The sequence below is a fragment of the Cygnus olor genome, chromosome 8, assembly GCF_009769625.2.
Source record: "Cygnus olor isolate bCygOlo1 chromosome 8, bCygOlo1.pri.v2, whole genome shotgun sequence".
In the NCBI taxonomy this organism is placed as follows: Eukaryota; Metazoa; Chordata; class Aves; order Anseriformes; family Anatidae; genus Cygnus; species Cygnus olor.
Window position 1 is genome coordinate 9,781,462 of NC_049176.1, and position 22,094 is coordinate 9,803,555.

Sequence of the window (22,094 nt, forward strand, 5' to 3'; positions counted from 1 at the left end):
CTATTGTTTAGCTCATAAATAAATTTTACACTTAAAATTGGTCTTAGTTAATCAAGCTTGCTCTCCCAGTGGACCACAAGTCAACAAAAAGCACTTGCCTAGCCATCAATTTCAACCCCTGGAAAGACTTGTTTAGACTTACAGTTATTAGCGAACCTAAGTGGAAGGCCATTTGTTATCTACTTACACCTCTTGCACAGGGGCTGTGGATTTCCACGTCTACTGGCAGAAGAGGAAGAAGCTTTCCCAAGAAACTTAACTGGGACATTTTAACTCCTTAGAAAAGATGAAGCACTGAGAACCACAGACTGAACTACAGGCTCAAGCAACAGCATTCTGAAGGTTTTATTTCCATGGGAGAGACATACTGAAATAGCTCCAGATGTACTTGGCACTCCACAATCCAAGGCTATAAAAACATGGGAGGTTCCAACTTGACACAAGGGAACATCTTTTCATAGTGAGGAGAGGCAGGCATCAGAACGGGCTGTATAGAGTAGCTGGCAAATCTCTGTTTTTGGAAGTTTTCAGGATCTGATTGGACAAAGCCCCAAGCAAACTTGTCTGAACTTAACATCGCCCTTTCCCTGAGCAGGAGGTTGGACCAGTGACTTCCCAAGGTCACAACACCCACCATGAATATATATGAAGTGTTTTTAGCAGGCTTTTTCCTGTCAGGAAAGGATGAAGAGAAGTAAATAGCAGGCAGGTTGTCGTCTTGACCTCTAGAAGGCCAGCTACCATTCCTACATCCTGTCTTTTGTCAAGAGAACTGATAGAGATATCCAGGACCTGCAAACAATATTGGAGAAAGTTGTTCAAACCAAACACAAACAGTGCTTGGCTTTGCCTTTTCCCTTCTCAGCTTATTAATTCTGTGTCTTAAACCTTCAAGTCATACTGTCAAAGATGTAGACCTTCCTTCACAGTGCTCACTAGAAATAGCCCATAATATAACAATCACTATGGTGCCAATCTTTGTTGCCAACGTCACGTGTAGATGAAACCAGTTACGATTCCAAACGCTCTTATGGCAAATGAATATGACTGAAGAAACATTTATTCTTCAAAGTGTGAAGACATCTTTAACATTTTGACTAGTGTCAAAGTGCTGGTATGAAGTCCCTGAGGAACAAAATTGCTGGAAGCTGGGGAGGATGTTATGGAGAATATTCTCACAGTCTTTTCAATTAAGCAAGGACAACATCAAACCAAGGCCCTGGAGGCTATTCTGTTACTATTATCTTCTAGAGCCAAACAGCAGGCACACTTAAAATTCAGTGACATCTATTACTCTGAATGAAACTGTTTCACGTGGAATCACAGCTCCCAAAATATGCATTAGCAACAATACAGAAATACCACCAATAACACACATTTCTGTGGTACTAAAACGGATACAGCAAGGGCATCAGCTCTGCTGAAGCTGCCTCCTGAGACTGATGTGATCCCAGGCCCAGACATAAGCTTCAGTGAATCCAGGCTTGTGAGCAAGGGTAAAGAATCCCTGACAAGTGTGATAGAGTTTAACACTACACATATTGAGAAAAAGCATGCTTCTACACATTTGGGACTTCGTAGCTTGCATCTCCACTGTCACGCTCAAGACTTCTGTTTTGAACTTAGTAAAAAAAAAAAAAAAAAAAAAGCTCTGACAGCATCTTTATACCAAAGTAGCTATATACATACTTTGCGAAGCCAATGAAGTCTTCATGGTTGGTGTTGATGTAAGAAACCTGGATATCAATCAGCAGCAGCACCTATTAGGGGAGACAAGAGACCAAAAAAGAATGGGTGAGGTGGAGGAGCGAGATTGAGGAAAAGGAAGGCAGAAGAGAACAAAACTTTGAGTTTTCTGCATTATTAAATATTCCTTTCATAATTGTTCATGTCAAAAGCAACAATATTTTCTAAATCCCACCACTCCTGTTTGTATGCTTGTTTAATGTACTAGACTACAGAAGAGCTTAACCCCTTCCCTCTATTTTTTCCTGACAGAGCATTTTTACTAACTTGGCCTTTGTCTACTTCATTAAGATCAACTATACCTGACCAGAAAGAGTTTAATAATAGGCAACAAGTTTCTTCAAGCTAATGAAAATCCTGTCTACCGGTACCGTTCCAGCCAAGCCAGCAAGGTAACTGAAACTTTAAGCTAAAATCAGGAGGCCATCGTTTTCTTTAGGTACTACATAAAGAAGTGATACATAAGCTAGCCCTGTCCCAGAAAACTTAGAGTGCAGGTACTAAACAGGCATTCTGGTGCACACACCAGGCTTGAGAGATGAGACAGTCAATTCAACAGAATGAATGGTTTGTGAAAGAGAAATGTATCAACTTACTACTTGCCGATCCTTCTAGATCCCGGAGACAGAATTTGAATCAAACTTTATAATCTAACCAGGCAAAGAACTTGCTAAGACATTGGAGAAAACCCACTCCCACCCTTGCTCAGCTTCTTGAACATGCATGAGACTGAAGGAAATCATGATTTTACTTTCCCCCTATCTTTTCATTTTCCATCTATCAGCGGGGAGCAAGGAAAAAAGCTATTGCTACCACCACAGTCACCAAATTTCTTACTTCATAGTCAGCAAGATTTTGTAAAAAGAGGAAGCCTTTTACTACCTTCTCCCCCCTCCTATCCAAAGCTTCATAACCAAGACTAATAACATCAAATTGTATAATTATCCAACCTACTATCCATACTGATGCCCCTGAGGCATGAACTTATTAGTAAACACTATTGTCAGACTGTGATAGTAAGAACACTTGGATAGATAAGCCTCACCAATGACAATAAAATATGACTTTTACTATTATAAACTATTGAAATAACGACTACTTTATGAGAATACAAAGCTCTCCTTAACTAACAAAGAAATCCCACCAAGTTGTTTCCAATATGAAGCCCAAACTTCTACATGCTTATTGTGCCATATCAAAGCATCACACTACTGTGCTTTTGAACAACACCTAAACACTAAGACAATAACTTCACTTGGATCCATTTCTTCAGCATTTAATCCCCTCCAAGTGTACAGTTATTTCTGCACAGCTCCACAAACACAGCATCACTCCCAAATTCTTCATCACTTCCAAATTCTATTTAGTCTCACAGACAACAGAAGATAGCAGGGATTTGGGTTTAGCTCTTACCTCCAAAAATATCCTCACTAGCATTTTTATTTATTAACTGTAACTGTTAACAGCATAAATAATGATGGGACTATGTGACAATAACCTATTTGACCAATTCTTGGCATTTGCAAAAAGAGGGTATTTTGTACTTTGTTCTGGGAAATTGCCAGGTATGCGCACACAATGAAGAACAGAAAAATAAGAAATAAAATTCTAAGTAATTTTTATCTTCTTCCAAATTCTTAAGTAACTGGATGTGCTAACTAGAACTCTCTGCAAGCACAAGCCCAGCAAATACATTTTTCAAAATGACTTTTAAAGACTACATATGCACAGAACAGTTTAAGGGAAAAGAAGTAGAATACACTACACTGCTCACCACGGTTGGCAAGCCAGGAGCCTAGAACTACTTAGGAGCCCCTCTTTCCCAAATATTTTTGTCGTCACACTCTTTACTTCCTAGACAATTATTCCCCTTTCCACTCCCAGGGGATTTTCTCACACGTAGTCTAAGCTTTAAAGTTTCCTGGATTTGGAGTGCTCAGCTGTGTAATGAATGTCTTGAGACATTTCTCCAAAACGTATTTATTTATTCTTAACTTCAAGGAAAACTACAGCCAGAAAAGCCGTACATCCATGAACCTGGAAAGGTGCTGATGAACCAACTCTTGAAACTCTGAGTTTAAAATACCACAATCAGAAGTTATCAGCTTAATAGCAGTCCCTCTGTCCTTTAGAGGGGTTATAGGAGAAGACTTGTTCTTGCTAATTTTAGAATCCAAAGGAGGGATTACTTTTTAATCTTCAGATTTGAGACATTGCTTTTCAAGGTACAAAATAGCCCTCAGGAGTCAGTTCCAGTGGTTCTAAGCACCTTAAGCCTGCCAACATGGCCAGAGACAGCAGGGCCACGTAGCTCAGCTCAGCCTGTGTGCTTTCGCTACTGTTTAGCAACACAGAACTTCAGCAGCAATGCTTGCCTGAGCTCACACATCCTCTACGTGGCTTGTCACTCCTGCAAGAGTTCTAGCGCAATTGCTTGTTGGCCTCGCTGTGATTAGAGCATGGGACTGGTCTGTTAAAAAAGCCTGAAAGCAAAGCATTAAAAAGTCTGGATGTTTCTGTGTGCATTTGTTTGATCATGAATCATTTTCCCACAAACAGGTGTTATGGCACAGCTAAGACGATGGCCCGCTGGGGCACAGGAACAAGCTAACACTAAGCCAACATTGCCACTGGGGCCTGGTATCCTTAAGTCATGTCTTGAGCTGACTGGATACAAGGTACCATCGTCTGGAGGCGACAAGCGCAGTTGCGTAATGCTGTTTCTGAGCCATCAGGCCCTGGTATAAAGAGGCAAATTGCATTAGCCTGAATGTAGCTCTGGAGCTGGGCCGTGTCCAGTCAGCTCATGGAACAAGCAGGAGAAATGAGCTCTTTCTGCCCATGGCCCAACACGCAACCAGAGGCACTGAGATGAAAGCATCTCCCTTTCGTCTTCAGTATTCTTAATGCTTAATGGAAAAAAAAAAGAGGAGGAAATGAGAAGAAACTCAGAACACTTAGAGAAATGTGTCTTGGTTCTATGTAGATACTGAAGAGAAAACAGGATCAGAGTTTGCTTGCAGATGCCAACTGTCCTGAATTAAGCTATGATATTGATTAACTGACTTACCTTCTTCATTTTACAGTAATTCCCAGAGCTCTATGCCTGGAGTTTCACCAAGAGGGACAGAAGAACTACAGTCATTGTGTTAAAATAAAGCAAGCTGATAATTTTTTCTTTCGTCTTCCATTGCTTTCCTATGTAAAGAGCATGTTCACTTCCAAGAAGCACAGTAGGAAGCAAGATGCTGATGAACATGTGACCGACTACTCATATCCCCACCATAAATTATAGGAATGTAAGGTTTACTCTAGATTATGTTGTTTAGCTGTCACTGAGAAAGACAAAATCATTAAGAATCAGGACATTAGCCTCCTTCCTGGGTCACAGTCTCCAGTGGCATTGACAGGGAGAGAATGATTGATACTGGCTCTGTACTGCCAGCACCTCTCCTTGCTACATCCACATCCTCTTGAAAGGCCAATTAGGATTTTCTATACCAATTAGGATTTTCTAGTCTCCTCTGTCAAACCTCTGTGGTAGAAAAGCAATTTCTCTCCCATTCCGAAGCATGTAGCCTGTTGCTGCAAAAATCTTTCATTATCTTACTTTACTTTATACGTAATAACTTTCTTCCTCCAAACATTTCCCCGAACCGTTAGATGTTGTGTATGTTCTCACCTGATCCTTCGTCTTCTCTTCTCTTTCACGAATATAGCCAGCAACAATTCTTTCCGTTTCCTCACACAGTCTTGGATATGTTGCCAGCTGAGAAACAAAAATAATAGAAATTTACAGCTGCAGAGTGGCTTCAGTAGAATACAAACAGAGAAACCTCCACTTCCCTCTCTGCCGGAAAAGCAAGTATTATAAATTCTTGGACTAACCATTAAGTAGGCTACAAAGCAAGCCTTACTTGCTATTAATAGTGATTTTTCAGAAAAACTGGAGGGACCTAGACACTTAGATTGTTTCTGCACTTTTGCTCCACGACACATTGAGGAAAAGACATTTGGGACATAATTGTTTGGAATAATAGCAACTGCAACACTGAAATCTTAATACTTTCAGCTCTTTTATCTAAATACAATGCAAGTCTCTCTTAAATATAAAGAGAAAAGACAGGAGTTAATCCATAAATGTATATCAACAATAGCACACTGCTAAGAGAGCAAATACCAACACGGAAAGAAAGCAATCACATAAACCTAAAAGAAAACCATCTTTAAACATTGTAATTACAAGGCGTGGATGAATGAAGGTGTAATAAAAAAAATCCAGACTTTTGCTGTATTTAATTAATACGAATTTTTTGGGGAAAAAGTTGTGTATTCCAGCTTTCGGGTTGTGTCAGCTGTTATTACACTAGGAAAAAAAACAAACATGAAATTGAATACCCGATAGACTATCTGTTGGATCTAGAACTGTGTTGAGTCACCCAGCACTAAGGCTCATTAACAATGGAAACTTAAATTATTGTTCTATTTTGAATTCATTATTTAGAATTAAAGCTTCAGGTGAAGAAACAACAGGGAATACACCAGTCTCTTCTGTAACAATACGAACTGCTTATACTACATACCCCCATGTAGATGTGCATATAGACATGTACACATATATACATATACACATGTGTATATACATACATACACATATATACACATTAGCTCTCTTCCTTTCTAAGTACACTTCTATAGAATCTCCGTATTTCAATCTACTTTAAATCGTTAACAACTACTGATCATTTATCTGTCTTCAGTACCTAAATGGTTCTATTACAGAGATAAAAAAACAAGTTGGGGAAATTAGCTGAATAACAGATCTTTCTAACAATTCACAATTAAAAATAATTTCTTTTCCCAGGGTGGTTTCTCATTACTAAAGAGAACTTGACAGAATTACCTGTAAATATTGCAAAACATAAAATAAATTTTTAATATCATAAAATGATTTCATAATAATCATAGTTGTAATATCACAGAACATAAAATCTTAAATTTGTAAATATTACAAATCATATATATATAAAAAATATTTAGGTGCAACAATGCAACACAACTGGTCACAATCTCAGCAATCCCACTCAGAAGTAGTGGAAGGCTCAAAATGCAGATAAGAGGTTAGAAAGGGTTGAGTCTCACAGCACTGCCGTTCACCTTAGCTTGTCACATCCCTTGAATACACCCTGCAATCGACACAAAGCTCCAGGGAAACTAATGGGGAGGCATCACGTAAAAGTTATTTTCCTGTGTGTGTGTGTGTGTGTGTGTGTGTATATATACATACATATATATACACACACATTCTAAAACAATGTGCACAAGAGCACTGTAACAAAGCTTCACCAGCTAAAGCACAAGCCATCAACCATTCCAACAGAAGGTACTCCAGATAAAGTACATTTTACCTGACTGCCCAAAAAACTTTGAGAGAAGAGCTCCCCATGCTGCACTATCTTATTCCTTGTTTATTATGACAAAATAGACAACAAGATATTACCAATTTTTTCAACTGGTTAGTACATTTGTCTCTAAGTTGTTCACTTATCCCACTTAGCTACTCCAACTTAGATATTTACAGCGGCTGCAGTATTACCAATAAATTGCATGCTTGAATAGTCTGGAAGACAAATTAAACAAAAGAATAAAAGCAAAACATAAGCTAGTATACAACACTTAAACATTAAGCACAGTCTAAAAATAATGCTATGCTGCAAGCGTGCTTACTCGAGCAAGTGAGCAGGGAACAATTTATACTAAAAACCAGTTTATCAGCCTTGTGGTGAGATGTCTCAATGCCTCTCTCGTGTGTCTAATTCCAGAGCAGTGCTCTAAATAATTGTCAAGTTCTTGTTCTTTGAAGGCTCCACCTTGTGGCAACATCTTTGCATCTCAATAACAGAACTAATGTGATCAGTAAAATGGGGTAAGCGTAACCGATAGCACTGGGAAAAGACTCTGCGCAACTAATTCAAGTGATATATCTTTCAAATTTGGAAAAAAAATGGAAATTCAGCTCAAAGTTTTGTGATTAATTCAATTCCCTATGGTCTCTGCCAAAAGATGATTATCCTTTCCTGTTTTAAGGAATAGCTCATTTATCTCCTGAGTGATATAAAGAGTTGCATTATTCAGAGGAACGTAAAGATTATGGCAGGACATTTCTCAACAACTTCAGCAGATCAGTGCTCATATCCCAGACCTGCTCCTGGCCTTGCTACAAATAGGGTGCCCTGCACTCTGAGACGGTGAGAAAGACAGATGAACAAGAGGTGAAACAAATAAAAGCAGCCAGTTAGGTAAGAAGTCTACAAGAGTCAACGCGATCTTCTAAAATATAACAGAGCAAAGGGAGAAAAGATAACTGACAATCAGCAACTGCTAATTGCCAGTGTTCCAGGCAAGTAAGTAATATTCACAGATAACACCTTTCCTGTGAAAAGGAAATGGGGGGTGGGGGGGAGTGTCTGTCCCTCTCCACATCAGTGAAGTACTCTCAACAGATATCTGATCACTGCATTCACTCAGCTTCACATTAATACCTGACATGCTTCCTTAGTCCCACCTGAGCAGAGGAAAGTTTGAGGTTTCATTTTAAGACTATAGAACAACTTACGCATACACTTCAGGAAAAACATTCCCAAACACTCATACTAACACTACGTTTAATTTTGATTAACCAATTTGATAATCCATTACTATTGTAGGATAACAAACAACTTTAATAGATGCACACAATTTTCATATCAGGAAGCTCTATGTGGAAAGCACTGCTGAGCATTAAGGTTTGACATTTCTGTGCAGCAGCAAGCTCATTTGTCAACACTAATGCAAGGAGGTACAAATACAAGGGAGATGAAACCTTCCTAGCATTCTATTTCTAACTTGACAGCTGGACATTATGAGCTTTGGGGTTGTTTATGAGAAAAGCACAGGAGATTTTATGGCTCCCTGACTTCGCAAAGAACTGTGGTACCACCCAATACAGAATGAGTATTTTTTCCTCCTTGATAGACCTCTCTGAACACATCTGAGGCCTTGGCTCTAGAAAAGTTTCACCGTTTCTTCCTCTTGTAAGCATTAAGAAAGAAAATTTTCCAAGTACAATTTCTTTTTTCCTGATTTACATACGAGCAGAGTTGCTGCCTACGTTCCATTTGCAGTACCCATGAAAACAGGATTATAAAGTGGAAGCCAGAGGGCAACTCCTGACTCAACAAAACTCCAATCAGGACATGTACATACTCAAAACGAGAACATTTTCAGCATCATTTTGTTTTTGAATATTGCAGAAGTTGTAACTATTTGGAGCTTTACTCTGTAAATAAAGTAACTAGCTCAAATCTCTTATAACACCCTAGAATGCAAGACAGACTTTGTGTTAGCTGCTATAATCATGCTCTACTTACATTGCCAGATCTATTTGCAAGTTACCTTTTTAGTGCATTTCTTGACCGTGTTGATTAACTCTTGCATCACCAGATCCACGCTTTTTAAGCAAGGTCCTTTCAGCTTGACAATCTGTTTTTTAACAATAGCTTCAAATGCCATATCTGGAGTAAACAAACCTGTTCTGTGGACATGAAAGAATATGTAAGGTAGTAATACATCCTGCAAGATTTTTTTTTAACCTAGTTGCTCATCTATGTTTTCAGAGGCTTAGAGCTGAATTATGATGATATCCCTATACAGCCTTCTGTAGAACTAAATTTGCTTCTTTCTCTTTAAAAAGGAAAGTGTAATCATGTAGTAAGAATACAGAAGTTGAAACATGCCCTACTAGATGACTGCAAAAACTCTAAAAAGTATTGGAATAACACGGTGAAGCCTCTTCAGCAGCGCCCCAAACCTTAGAGGTGAATGGCAGCACTCCATGTACAACCACTTGCAGAGTAAACCATGAAGAATCCTATAGTTGCATTTCACTCTGCACTCACAACAGTAAATATGGTTCTGTTACTCAGAGTCATACGTGGAGAATTTCAGTTTGCCACTGCACCATATGTGAACTTATATAAACAAGCATCTCACAGAAAGTTTTAAACAAACAGCCCTTACTTCTCTTTCAAACGCTGCTTGCAAAGATCTAGCTTGACAGATCTTAAGTTATATAAAAAAGAAAACTTTAAAAACATGCCCAGAACTAATAGCTTGCCACCACAAATTGCTCATCTAGACCTTGCCACCAATAAAACTAAAAAAGTTCAAATACTGTACCACAACTACTGGAATCATCTATTTGAGAATTTAAGAATTTAAAACACACATTATGGAAGCTGGCTGTAAGCCCACTGCAACATGATCTTAGATCACGACAACATTGTAACGGCTAGCAGGTAACAACAGTTGCATGTGAATTCAATTTCGCTATCCCCAAGAAGAAAACACTTAGCCTTAGGAGTTTGTGTGTATGTTTTACGTAAGCTTCTTTGTGAATTCAACATCTTGTATCCTACCTAAGAAACAAGCAAGGCCTACCCCAGTATTTCAAGAAGTTAAACAAGAAAAGGAAGACAAATATGCCCACTCCCCTGGGACAAAAACTGCAGAGAGACAAAACTTCTCCAGAAGAAAGAGAACCTGTCAAAGAGCCCCTGTATTTTCGTATTGCCAACAGAGACAAATTCTTGAAAAAGTTTTCATAATGAGACTGAAATTCCAGAAGATGCTGCCTGCAACAGTCCTGTCCATTTAAATGGATTTCTCATTGAAATGCAAGATAGCTCACTGTCGTACCTGGTCTTTAAACTTGTGCTTTCATCGTGTGCTTTATAGAGGTTTCTGACTTGTCCAAAACTGCATTACTTCATAAGTTTTTGTCTTTTTCTTAGAAGAACAAAGTTCTCCTCACCAACTAGACTCACAAATTCCTCAAGCGAGCCACTGCATCAGCGTTCCCCAAACCGTGATCATTATAATGAAATAATAGTTTCCATAAATGTTTTGTTCTCCTGCAGTGACGTCCACCATGCATCAAAAAGTTCATATAGGATTTGGATCTGATATTGAATTTACTGGGTAGGGCAATTAAAAATTAGCAGAAAAGGGGCAGCTAAGAACTTCTCCTCTGTGTATGCATGGTTACAATCAGTTACACCAATTCCAACAGCCTTCATGCAGTGAAAATCCTATGTTATATTGGAAATTAAAGTTATACGCTTTAGCTGGCACTACCAGGATAAAAAAAAAAGTCATTGATTTTCTCTGTAAAATACTTTTCCAAGATTTCCAGGTAAATTGCTCTTCAGGCAAACCAGCTGATCAGCCCAAAATAGGTACCTGAAAAACAGAAGTGTGAAGGAGTGGAAGAAAAAAAGTCAGCTGTTGGGAGCAGTGCCTTAGTAATGTAGTCTAGCAATCAGTAGCCAGTGTCTCCACAGGTTAAAGAAACCAAACCCTCTGCAACACGATCAGGCTTGAAAACATGGGAGCACTTGCCTGATACCATGTATGTTCTTGATGGCATAACTTATTTCTCTCCGCAGTTCTTTCTCATTGAACTCCATCTAGAAGAACAAAAGCATTTGAGATCATATGAGGTGAAGTTCTGAAATAAAATAGAAAATATTACTTCTCACTATATAACTGGGAGACAAGCAAGTTCAACTAACATACTATTAATTTCTAATTACACTAAAGAAGATGTAAGTATTTTAAAATGTTTTAACACTAAGGCTACAGACAACAATAAGGAGCGTCGGAAATTATTCACCCTTTCGGGTGAATCTTTTAAGATGTATTTGCAGAGCATTCCAGAAAGAAACATGGAGGTGTTGGAGTAAGCCAAAAACATCATTCAGAAGATGCAACTTTTTTTTTTTTTTTTTAAATAGGCAGAAAGGAAGCCTATAAAAAGCGTCAAAGAATGCAGACTAGAAATACAGTAGGGTTCACTGTGAGGGGAAAATGAAGTCACTGCAGTGAAAGAAAAGGTAAAAGAACATATAACAAATCCATAAAAAAACAGTTTACTTGTTCACAGACTACCAAACCGCAGTTTTTTCTGTTATTCAGAGGATGGGTAAGCAAGAAGAGATGTATCAAGAGGAAAAATGTCATCTCTGAACACCATATTTGCTTCTGCTTCACTTCCCCTCCCCTTCCCACTATGGAAAGGTGGGACTGAAAGCTGGCTTTGTCTTCAGTTCCGAAAACAGGAAGTAGAAAAGCCAGAAAATAGTTATTTTCTATTACTCTAGTTTTAACAGGTACTAGCTATTTGAACACAGCAACCTGAACTTGCCAGCCATAACTGTTTCTCTGCCTGCCTCCCCCCCCCCCCAAACCGGAAGGAAGATGCCATTTGTAATTAAAAAATAAAAAAGCATGGAAAGTAGTAAGAAGCGTGACTTTAATTATATTCTAACTACTGTATTTCAGAATCCTCAGCATATCTCAGTACCCACACCTAGAAATGAAGCTAAATGTCTCAATCATCACTTAATGTAATTTCTTTCACAGTCAAAATCAAGTTCTTCCGATCAAACTTTATCTCTGCTTTACTACCATCTATATGAACATAGGAATACATAAATAAAACTCAAAGAACACCACTAAGATGGATAAATACCTTCACTAGTTCAAAAGGGAAACGTTCATGGAAAATACGATTAATTTTGGCACCTCCTGAAAGTTCTAGGGTATCGACCTGATCTCCTGATCCTTCGATTCTTTTTTCAAAGTCCACTGAAAACTGTTGTACCATCCTAAATTTCAAAGGGAGGAGAAAAAAGATACACTTAAGCACATCAACTATCAACTGTTACTTCAGTACTATGCAAGTATTATTGAATTAAAACACGTTTAAGAATTTACAAAAGTATTTACAAGAGCTCATCCAGCTAAGTTGCCAATGCAGGTTGCTATACTTCTCTTTGCAAACCCATTCCACCATACACTCACATCATTCTGTCTCACAGGACATAGCTCAGTATACTATTTTCTTTCTTCATAAATGTTTTTTTTTAAAATACTGCTTAAGAAAACATATATTAGTCAGCAACACATACAGCAGCATACCAGGCTACATCCTTATTTCACTAATGATCACAAAATTGTAAATGCATCTTCTATTACATACATGCTATTCTATTTTATTCAGAAAAGAAAAAGTGATGGCAGTCTGTAGTAGGATAAGCAAATACAAATCTCAATGTTTAAGCTATAATACTTGTACTGTATATGAATCGAAAAGCACTCATACTTAAATGTCATTACAGAAACAGTAGAGTTCAATGGGGCAGACCACCAGAAGCAAAAAACTCTAATCTTATAGCAAGAGTTACCATTTGTGGAGAGCTTACTTCTCCACAATGACCCTTTGATCTTTCTAACTTCTTTCAAAAAGACACAGTCCAACAGCACGATGTGTATCAAGCCATTAAGCTGATCCAGTGCTGGCAGATCTTATAGTGGCAGCCAAGTTACTTAACTTTCCCGTGCCAAACAACTTGCCCAGAAGCCAGTACTAACAAGCCAATGCATTAGCTCTCAGTACCACAGACTTCAGCTTACTCAGTTGTGCTCAGACTTCTACATCAGAAGCACCTAGCCATACATATGAGAACTCCTCCAGTTATGGAATAATCAGGGAGAGATTTTTTTTTTTTTTTTTTAAAGTAAGCACAAGCATCTGGCCTAACATTTGAAGCAATGGATTCAGCCAGAAAGTAACAGTGCACATCATGTGTTCTTAAACCTCAGATACCTATGCAGCCCGGGCTAACAGAAATTATGGAAACGGGGCAAGTGTAGAGCCCCACAAATCAATTTTTGAAGATGACTGCAGAAACTTAAGATTACCTTATGGGGGTGAATCATGGAATATCCTGAGTTGGAGGGGACACAAAGATCATCAAATTCAACTCCCAGTTCCACACAGGATCACCCCAAAATCAGACCGTATTTCTGAGAGCTTTGTCCAAACGCTTCTTGAACTCCAGCAGGCTCGGTGCCGTGACCACTGCCCTAGGGACCTGTTCCAGTGCCCGACGACCCTCTTCAGCGAAGAAACTTTTCCTAATACCCAGCCTGACCCTCCCCTGTCCCAGCTCCATGCCATTCCCTCAGGTCCTGTCGCTGTCCCCAGAGAGCAGAGCTCAACGCCTGCCCCTCTGTTCCCCTCATGAGGAAGCTGCAGGCTGCCGTGAGGCCTCCCCTCAGCCTGCTCTGCTCTGCACAAACCACGTCACCTCAGTTGCTCCTCAGACATCTTGCTTTCCAGGCCCCACATCACCTTTTTTTCCTCTTTTGGAGGTCTTCTAACAGTTTTATGTCCTTTTTGTACTGTGGAGCCCAAAACTACACACAGCGCTCGAGGTGAGGCTGCACCAGTGCAGAGCGGGACAATCCCTTCCCTTGTCTGGCTGGCAATGCTGGGCCTGAGACACCCCCCAGTATGGCTGGCCCTCCTGGCTGCCAGGCCTCTCTACCCACAACAGAGTCAACAGCTCCTCCCAATTTAGTATCATTGGAGCATTAAGGTTGGAAAAGACCTCCAAGATCATCTCGTCCAACCACCCCACCACCAATGTCACCCACTAAACCATGTCCCCAAGTACCACATCCATCCTTTCCTTAAACACCCCCAGGGACGGTGACTCTGCCACCTTCCTGGGCAACCTGCTCCAATGCCTGACTACTCTTTCTGAGAAGAAATTTCTCAGGATTTCTGACCTGAACCTCCTCCAGTGCAACTTGAGGCCATTCCCTCTTGTCCTATCATCTACAAACTTACTTAAAACACTTTCAAGTCCTACATTCAAATCACTTATGAAAACATTAAAGAGAACTGGATGGGCTCCTAAAATGGAGCCCTGGGGAACCCCACTAGTGACTGGCTTCCAGCCTGATGTAACCCCAGTTACTATAATCCTTTGAGCCCAACCCATCAGCCAACTGTTCACCCATCGTGTTATGTTTTTACCTAGCTGGACATTTTGTCCAGAAGAATATTGTGAGAAACAGTATCAACAGCTTAACTGAAATCCAAAAAGATCACATGAAATGGCTTCCCTTGGTCAACTAGATGGGTGACGTTTGCATGAAAGGAAGTTAAGTTTGTCAAGCAGGGTAAGTTCAGGTAGTTTGTTTTCTTATACGTATTATGGAACAGAGGAGATCAGAGGAAAGTTTCTAGCTGTGTTACTTTCCACAGACCAAACAAAAAGCAAGGAGAATTTTTACTGACAAAAGTTAACTTCTGCTATAGCACCTACTGATTATGAAGGTATTAGAAAAACTGTGCATAAAAACTGCACCAAGCAGGATAATTCAGGCTAAAATGGATTTTTTTTTTTCTTTAGACAGTGTTACAATAGTAGAACAACCTTAAGATGCCAGCAGCACTTAACAAGTCCTAATGCCATAAGTGTTTTTCTAGCAGCTAAATGACCAAATATACAGGCTGAAAAAAAATACTTGTGTTGTACTCTCCTAGAAGAGTCCTAGGTTACATCCTCAGGTTTTTCTTTCAACCAGAACACCTGAAGTAAAGTTACGAGGGACAGACTTATGTCTACCCTTTCAGACACGGCTGTTACAAAAACAAGGACTAAATCAAAGTCTTCAGCTGGTTCAGGAAAGCCTCATTCGTTCAGGTGACCATTTTCCACTTGTAATTAAGGAATGGACTCTGTCCAAAACTCAAACATTTTCACAAGCCAATGCTATTACCATCTAACCCAGAGAGCCGAGAATGCTGAAAAACCTTTGAAATCAGTCAGAACAGGAATATGACAACAGGCACAACAGCGTTACAAAATCTTGTATTTTGTGGATGAGACCCAAACTGGACAGTGACTTGAGTAGTGTAAAAACATTCTAGTTTGAAACTTTGTATAATCTAGTTCCAGAAATTGTTTCAATTCATCCAGCAATGTTCAACCCATCATTTCTTCAGGAAAAAAATAGGGATGCAAGTTGTCAGAGTATGGTCAGAGAATATACCATCACTTGAATGTAAGACAGTGACAAACAGTAAGTGCCTAGGAAAAAATGTGAGAACAGAGCAAGAATACAATGATAATTCTCCAGAATACTCTCTTGGCCTCAATAAATTGCCATTCACGTGTTCCATGCAGCAGGGGTACGACCATGTACTTACTAATCTTGATGTTTTCTCTGTCCCCAAGAATTTGCCTAGCTGCTTTTGAAAGCCCACAAACTATTAATATCAGCTCCTCCAGCAAGGAACTCTGTAACATAGGTGCACATCCCGTGGTTTACTACCTACAATTCATTTTGATCTTGCCATCTTCAAGTTCTTTTGGATGCCCAAGTTTTCATATCAGAAAAAGAAGCATTCCCTATTCTCTTTTCAAGCACCTCATCTTACAGACTTCTAACAATCTCCTACCTTTGCCTGAGGTCATCTTTTTGACAGGCTGAAGAATGTGTCCATACAATCAGAAGCAGTTTATTACCTTCAATCATCTATGCTGCCCATCCTTGTATCTCTTCCTGTCCTGCTTTCCCTCTCTGACTACTAATATTAATTTAGTGAAAACCTTGCTGAAAGTGGTTAAGTGTTACGGAACATCACGCACAAAATTCTTAAGAATCAACATATAGAATTTTCAGCCATATCCTAATCTTAAAATAATGTAAACCCATTAGGGAAAAAAATGCAAAGCAAAACAAGCCTATAGACAGTGGAAAAGCAGATGAAAGACTAGACACTCACTGCAACAGGGCTTTCGTTTTTCTAGTTGGATCTTCTGGTCTGAAGTTTTTGTATACCTCTACTTCATGTTCTATAGAAAGCAGTTGGCTCTGGAGTTTGCTCCTGAAGGCTGGCAGGGTATCCCGAATATGATTGGTAAGTTGCTAAAAAGCAAACAAAAGTCCTTTTATGTTGTTAATAAAGATGAAAGCAATTGCATAGCCATTTCCTTCTGATTGTCAAGTACATCGACTATAACCTGTGCTAGTTTACCAGTGTAATTCCTTTTGATCTTTGAAACTGTGGAGACATTTAAAGAACATCCCAACATCCCTTCCACATACACACTATCTGGAGGCTTGAGAAACTTCTTGACCTTCTCACTCACTGAGCCCTGTCACCACATACTTGTTTAGCTACACACTAAAGAGTTATTTTAATTCGAAACAACCTCCATCATAACAACTCAGCATTCTGATGCCACATCTATTTTGCTGATTTTCCTAATGAAGTTTTGCAATTCCCTACACACTTGTTAAGCATGATAACTCCTTTACAGCAGCAAGGCAATGTGGGACAAGGAACAGATTCTGAGCATCCACAACCCTTTGAGAACAGTGACAGAAGGAAATGTAGACATACGGAGTATCCACTCAGCACTCTCCCACTACTTAGAAGAGTCACTTTCACATCATTTCTACTTCCTTCTTTGAAGGACACTACGGAGAAGAGATTTTGCCTTCATATTAATGATTATAGCACTTTAAAAAAAAAAAAGTTAAACTTCATTTTTGGCCAAAGAAGGTTCTATAACTGAAGAGTAATGGTCTTCATTTGTGAAAATATACCTAAAAATATTGGAAAATAAACTGAAGGAGAGTAAAGAAGTCTTAGCAAAGCTGTAAAGGTTTAACATATCCCAGTTACTCTTGCAGATATGCTGTATTGTGTTTAGACAGCACTATCAACTACGTGTACCATAAGTTTCTAATGCATTGTATCCATTCCTTGATTAAAACAAAAATGGACTTCTTGCACTATGTTGCAAACCTTCTTCCCAATCCCAATCACAGAGTCTATAAATAAGGAATGTGAAATACCAAAGTATGCAAACTCAAAACAAAAGCTGTTCAGCAGACCTGACAGGCACAAAATCAAAACCTGGAGTTTCCCTGGAGCACCACCTTGTGGATGCAGAAAAATTTGACTACTACCTGCAACCATAAATGTGAATAGTCTGTGTTTAACAACTTAGGGACAACACTTGCATAGATATCCCCATACATAATATTAAACATACGGTAACAGCAACAGAAGACCAACAGTTCATACTGAAATAGATACATTGAAAAAACAGCTCAAAAAAAGGTAGCAGTACATAAAGTAATTTAAGTCAGGACATGTAAGACAGTCCAAGGAAACATGAAGCTCAATTGCTTCAGGCTCAAAACTAAGAAATACATTATTAGTCTTTCAAAATATAAAGAGGCAAAGCATCCTAAACACAGGCCAACTTTTAGGATGCAGGCAAGTTCTTGCATCCTGCTGAAGAGTGTTTTTTCTAAGGCACAAATAAATGGCATTAGCATTCTTTTTGAGCAAGTCCAGAGTATTCCTTAACCTGGCTGTCAAGATTCAACAGCTGCAAAGTCACTGCAGCAAGAAATTAAGCAGGCCAGCCCCACTTAGTTTCCTTCTTCTAGTCAAGCGCTATTCTTCTGTTTCCAGCTGCTATCAAAAATAGACAAAGCCAGGGTGACCTGGTCTTTGTCTATTCCAGATCAAAAACAGCCATTTTTCTCCAGTGAACTGGAGAAAATACTATAAAGTTTGACATTTAGAAATGCCAAGAACCCTGTTTTGGCTGGTAAAATTGAGTTTCAAAATAATAGTAATAGCAGTAATCATTAAAAAATAATAGTAATAGCAGTAATAATTGAAAAAATCATAGCATCATCAGTAATTCTAGGGAGGCAGGCAAGATTTGATCTTGCCCATTTCGGACTTGAGATGCATCACTGGTCATGTTTTATTCAAGCTATGAAAGGAACATTACCCAAGGACACATAGTGGTGAAAAGAATTATAAACCCCTCGAAGCCTGGTATAGGTAGTGTACTAACTTGGACAGTAAGCTACAGGTTTCTCCTCCAGGTAACTGGGAAGCTGACTTCCATTTCCTGCTGAAGAAACCTGCAGTCTGACAAGGTTTGGCATGAACTCATCGAAACAGACCAGAGGTTTGGGCAAATAAAAGCAGTGTGAACCAAGTCCTCTGATTACAGTATTTGTCATTTTATCATTAGTGTATGATATACTCTTTCTATTAAAAACTACAATAAAGCATAGATTTTATGGTTAAAGTACGGACATCCAGGGAACCCTCATGACACATGATTTCTAAAAATGTCTTCCTCCCTCCCCCCCCAATTTCTAAGTTTGATTTCTAAAAGTCCTGTTAAACTACAAGAAATGTGGTAATTAAGAAATAGGACAATATACATGGAGAAATAACTGGGAAGGGAGAAGAAACTTACTTTCTATGATCCTATTCAGTGTTCAACAGAACAGGGAAGTGCAGAACTGTCAGTAAAAGCCAGAAACTGCATTTTTATCAGGTTAAAAAAAAAGTTCCAAATAAATCTGAGTAAGAGATCATTCCCTGCCCCTTTTCATGCTCTGGATGAATTGTTATAAAAGCACCCTGAGGTTGGAACATGTTAGGACCCCAGTGCTCCAAGATCACTTACACGTGTCACCTTTCTTTTCCTTCTTTTGTAACTGCACTTTTTTTTTGCTAGAGCAAACTCATATTTCTAAGAGTTTTTGCAAGGAATGCCAAGTCTTCCCCAAGGCAGCAGAGAACCTCTGTACCCTCTAATGGTCAAAAACGGCTTCTACACGATCTCACTCACAGTCACCCAAGTCCACCCATTGTCCACAGTGCAGCTCAAAAAAAAGAACGTAGAAGGTTACAACTATGTGCTTCCATGCACAGCCTCAGAGGAAAAAAGTACATTAAATGGCTCGTTACCCTCTCCAGCATCTTCCCAAGAATTGCAAGGGGCTATGTCTACATTATTGTACTGCAGCTGTGACTAATGCTATAGCCCAAACCTCAACCTTAAGTAATACTAACAGAGCTAAAAGAAGCTACTTTACTAGTTTGTAAAAATCTAAACTGGAATAAAACATTAAAGAACTTCTGAAGTTGGAAAACTACAGAGTCACAGAATACCATTATGAGCTTAGGTCTAGATGCATAACAAACCAGAACTGACTGATTTTTTTGAGCCATAAAACATTTACTCAGGAGAAAAGTCAAGACTGCATATTATGGATGCTTCCATCCTTGATAATTTATGTTTAGCAATCTTAATGATTCTAGGTGTATGTATGCTGACAAGAGTCCAAAAATTAGGTCCTCTGCTTCTCAAAGCATATATGTATATGATACATGTAATATACAACTTTGTTTATTACATTATGAAAAGTAAAAAGGTTAAAAGCGGGGAAGAATAAATAAGGTTCACTGGCCAACATTTATTTTAAGGAAGATTTTTATAATGATCCTATCATTACGAAAGCTGCCTCTCACCACAGAGAACTTAGGTTTTACCTGGTTTAGAACTTTTTGGAGATATGGTGTTCCCATCCGATCTGCCATGTGCCTGTATGCTGGATGGGAAAGAAAGAATTTTCTTTCTGCTAGGAGAGCTGCCTTTATGTCCTTCTTCCCATCAATGTCCTTCTGGCTTCTGTTCACGACACCAATATAACCTGAAACAACACAAAACCAACAGGCACGTCAATGCAGCTATTCTCTTCATAACTGAATTCATATTAAATTGAACGACACTGGCTCATCTCAAATGAAAGTTTCCAATTCAGATATTTCAGGTATTGTTTACAAGTATCATAATGAACTTAAACAGGAAGAACAAATTGGATGTCACGTAAAACACACACACTTCCTTTTAAATCACCAATTCAAATGCAGAAATACTTGAAATTTTGGTGTACCCCAAAGAAACCTCTTCAAATAAACATGAACACAAAATGAGAACGACCCAACAGGTAAGCATAAGATAAGTAAACAATATGGTATTGCAAAATACAGGAAAACTGAGAAATTTCTTCATGTCTGCTGGACCAACACGTTCATAAATTGTTTTCTGTAAACATAAACTGGGAGTTGATGATGGTCCCATCAGTAAAGTATAACTAGGAGCAAAATTCTTGATATTGTTAACAGTGCAAGCGACTGGTACAGTAGCTGTTGGAACAATCACATAGAACATTTCTGGAAGGGGTCAAAACTATGTTAACAGCAAGATTACCAAGGCTCTGGTGCTAGCTTCTGCCATATGTAAGGAAAAAAGAGATTCCTTTGTTGCAAAGGACAGCAATCTGGCACAGAAAAGAAAATTGCCTAATAACTTGTACTGACTTTTCCTGTTTCCTCTGGAATACGCAGTGTATTTTCCAGGTCTAGAAATAAATGATTTTACTTACGGGATAGTTTTAGCACAGCCCCCTTCCATGTTTGCTAAATAGAATGTGATAAGAGTTAAGAACTCATCATGTACAGAATAACTTTTGATTCATCTCCAGAACTTTCTAACATCACCTTTACCCAAAACATCTTTTGTATTGCAAACAATAGAGGCAATCAAACATTCTGACCTCTACGAAGAGGGAGTAGCTTATTTTCTAAAATTTCTCTTGCGTCTGTTCCTTCATCCATCAGATCCAATTTTGTGATCACACCAATAGTCCTAAGGCCTGACCAGGTCCAGAGGCAGGCAGAAAAAAAAGATAGTGAAGAATCATTTATATTCAGAAAGAACAATTACATCTTATAATTCCATAATAATTATTACAAATATGTGATTATTTCAAAACATGTATTGCACAAGACCAGCCACAACTGCAAATAAGAGTATGTCTGGAAAAGAAGGGGTCATCATTGCCAGCAATTAAAAAGTATCACTCAAATCTGTTTAACAAGGCTCAGCAATTATGTTCAATGATGCTTACCCTGAGGGTCCACTTCCTTAGCCAACTTCAGGGCATCTGAGTTGGCCAGATCAGTGTTGGCTGGAGTCACAGCCAGTATCAGACAGTTTTCTCGAGCGATGAACTGCATTATCATGTCTCTGATCTGTAGCTCAATATCTGGAGGCTGATCCCCTACTGGCACTTTTGTGATTCCCGGCAAGTCAATAAGAGTCAGGCTTAATACTGTATGGAAAACACAGAAGGGTATAACATTGGTTAACATACCAGACGTGTCTAAAGAGATCAACACATCTATGGCTGCAGACAGATTTTAACCACATAAACCCCTATATAATTACTTTTTATAAGTATATAAACATTGTCAGTGGTTCAAATAAAATGCCTGACAACCAGGAAAGTACACTTGTTAGCATAGTTGCTTCCAGAGTCTTCCACTTGGATTTCAGAATACTATTTAATATTTTAAACATTAAGCACTATTCACCTGTGTGAGTTGTATACTGAATGTCACTAGACGTTCTTAGACAAATTAATATGGCTTCCTGAGCTTCTTCCATTTCTGACAGCAGAGATAACAGGCCATCAGACCATTCCTATTTATATTTCAAGGGAATCCACCTGGAGGGTGGCAAAAAAGGGTTTTTCCCACTACGTCTCCCCCCTCC

The 22,094-nt window shown here is 38.9% G+C and overlaps 1 protein-coding gene across 11 annotated transcripts in view; it reads right to left on the reverse strand.

Moving 5' to 3' along the window:
* The window catches only part of DNM3 (dynamin 3), a 178,452-nt gene that overhangs the window by 134,618 nt on the left and 21,740 nt on the right, over nt 1–22,094 (reverse strand). For all 11 annotated transcript variants that reach the window (XM_040565133.1, XM_040565132.1, XM_040565130.1 and 8 more), the window contains exons 4-12: nt 21,448–21,651; nt 21,094–21,192; nt 20,027–20,187; nt 16,430–16,572; nt 12,317–12,452; nt 11,185–11,252; nt 9,181–9,319; nt 5,429–5,515; nt 1,690–1,760 (exon numbers count right to left, since the gene is read on the reverse strand). In XM_040565133.1, the coding sequence (XP_040421067.1) occupies nt 1,690–1,760; nt 5,429–5,515; nt 9,181–9,319; nt 11,185–11,252; nt 12,317–12,452; nt 16,430–16,572; nt 20,027–20,187; nt 21,094–21,192; nt 21,448–21,651 (1,108 nt within the window). The remainder of the gene's footprint in view (nt 1–1,689; nt 1,761–5,428; nt 5,516–9,180; nt 9,320–11,184; nt 11,253–12,316; nt 12,453–16,429; nt 16,573–20,026; nt 20,188–21,093; nt 21,193–21,447; nt 21,652–22,094) is intronic.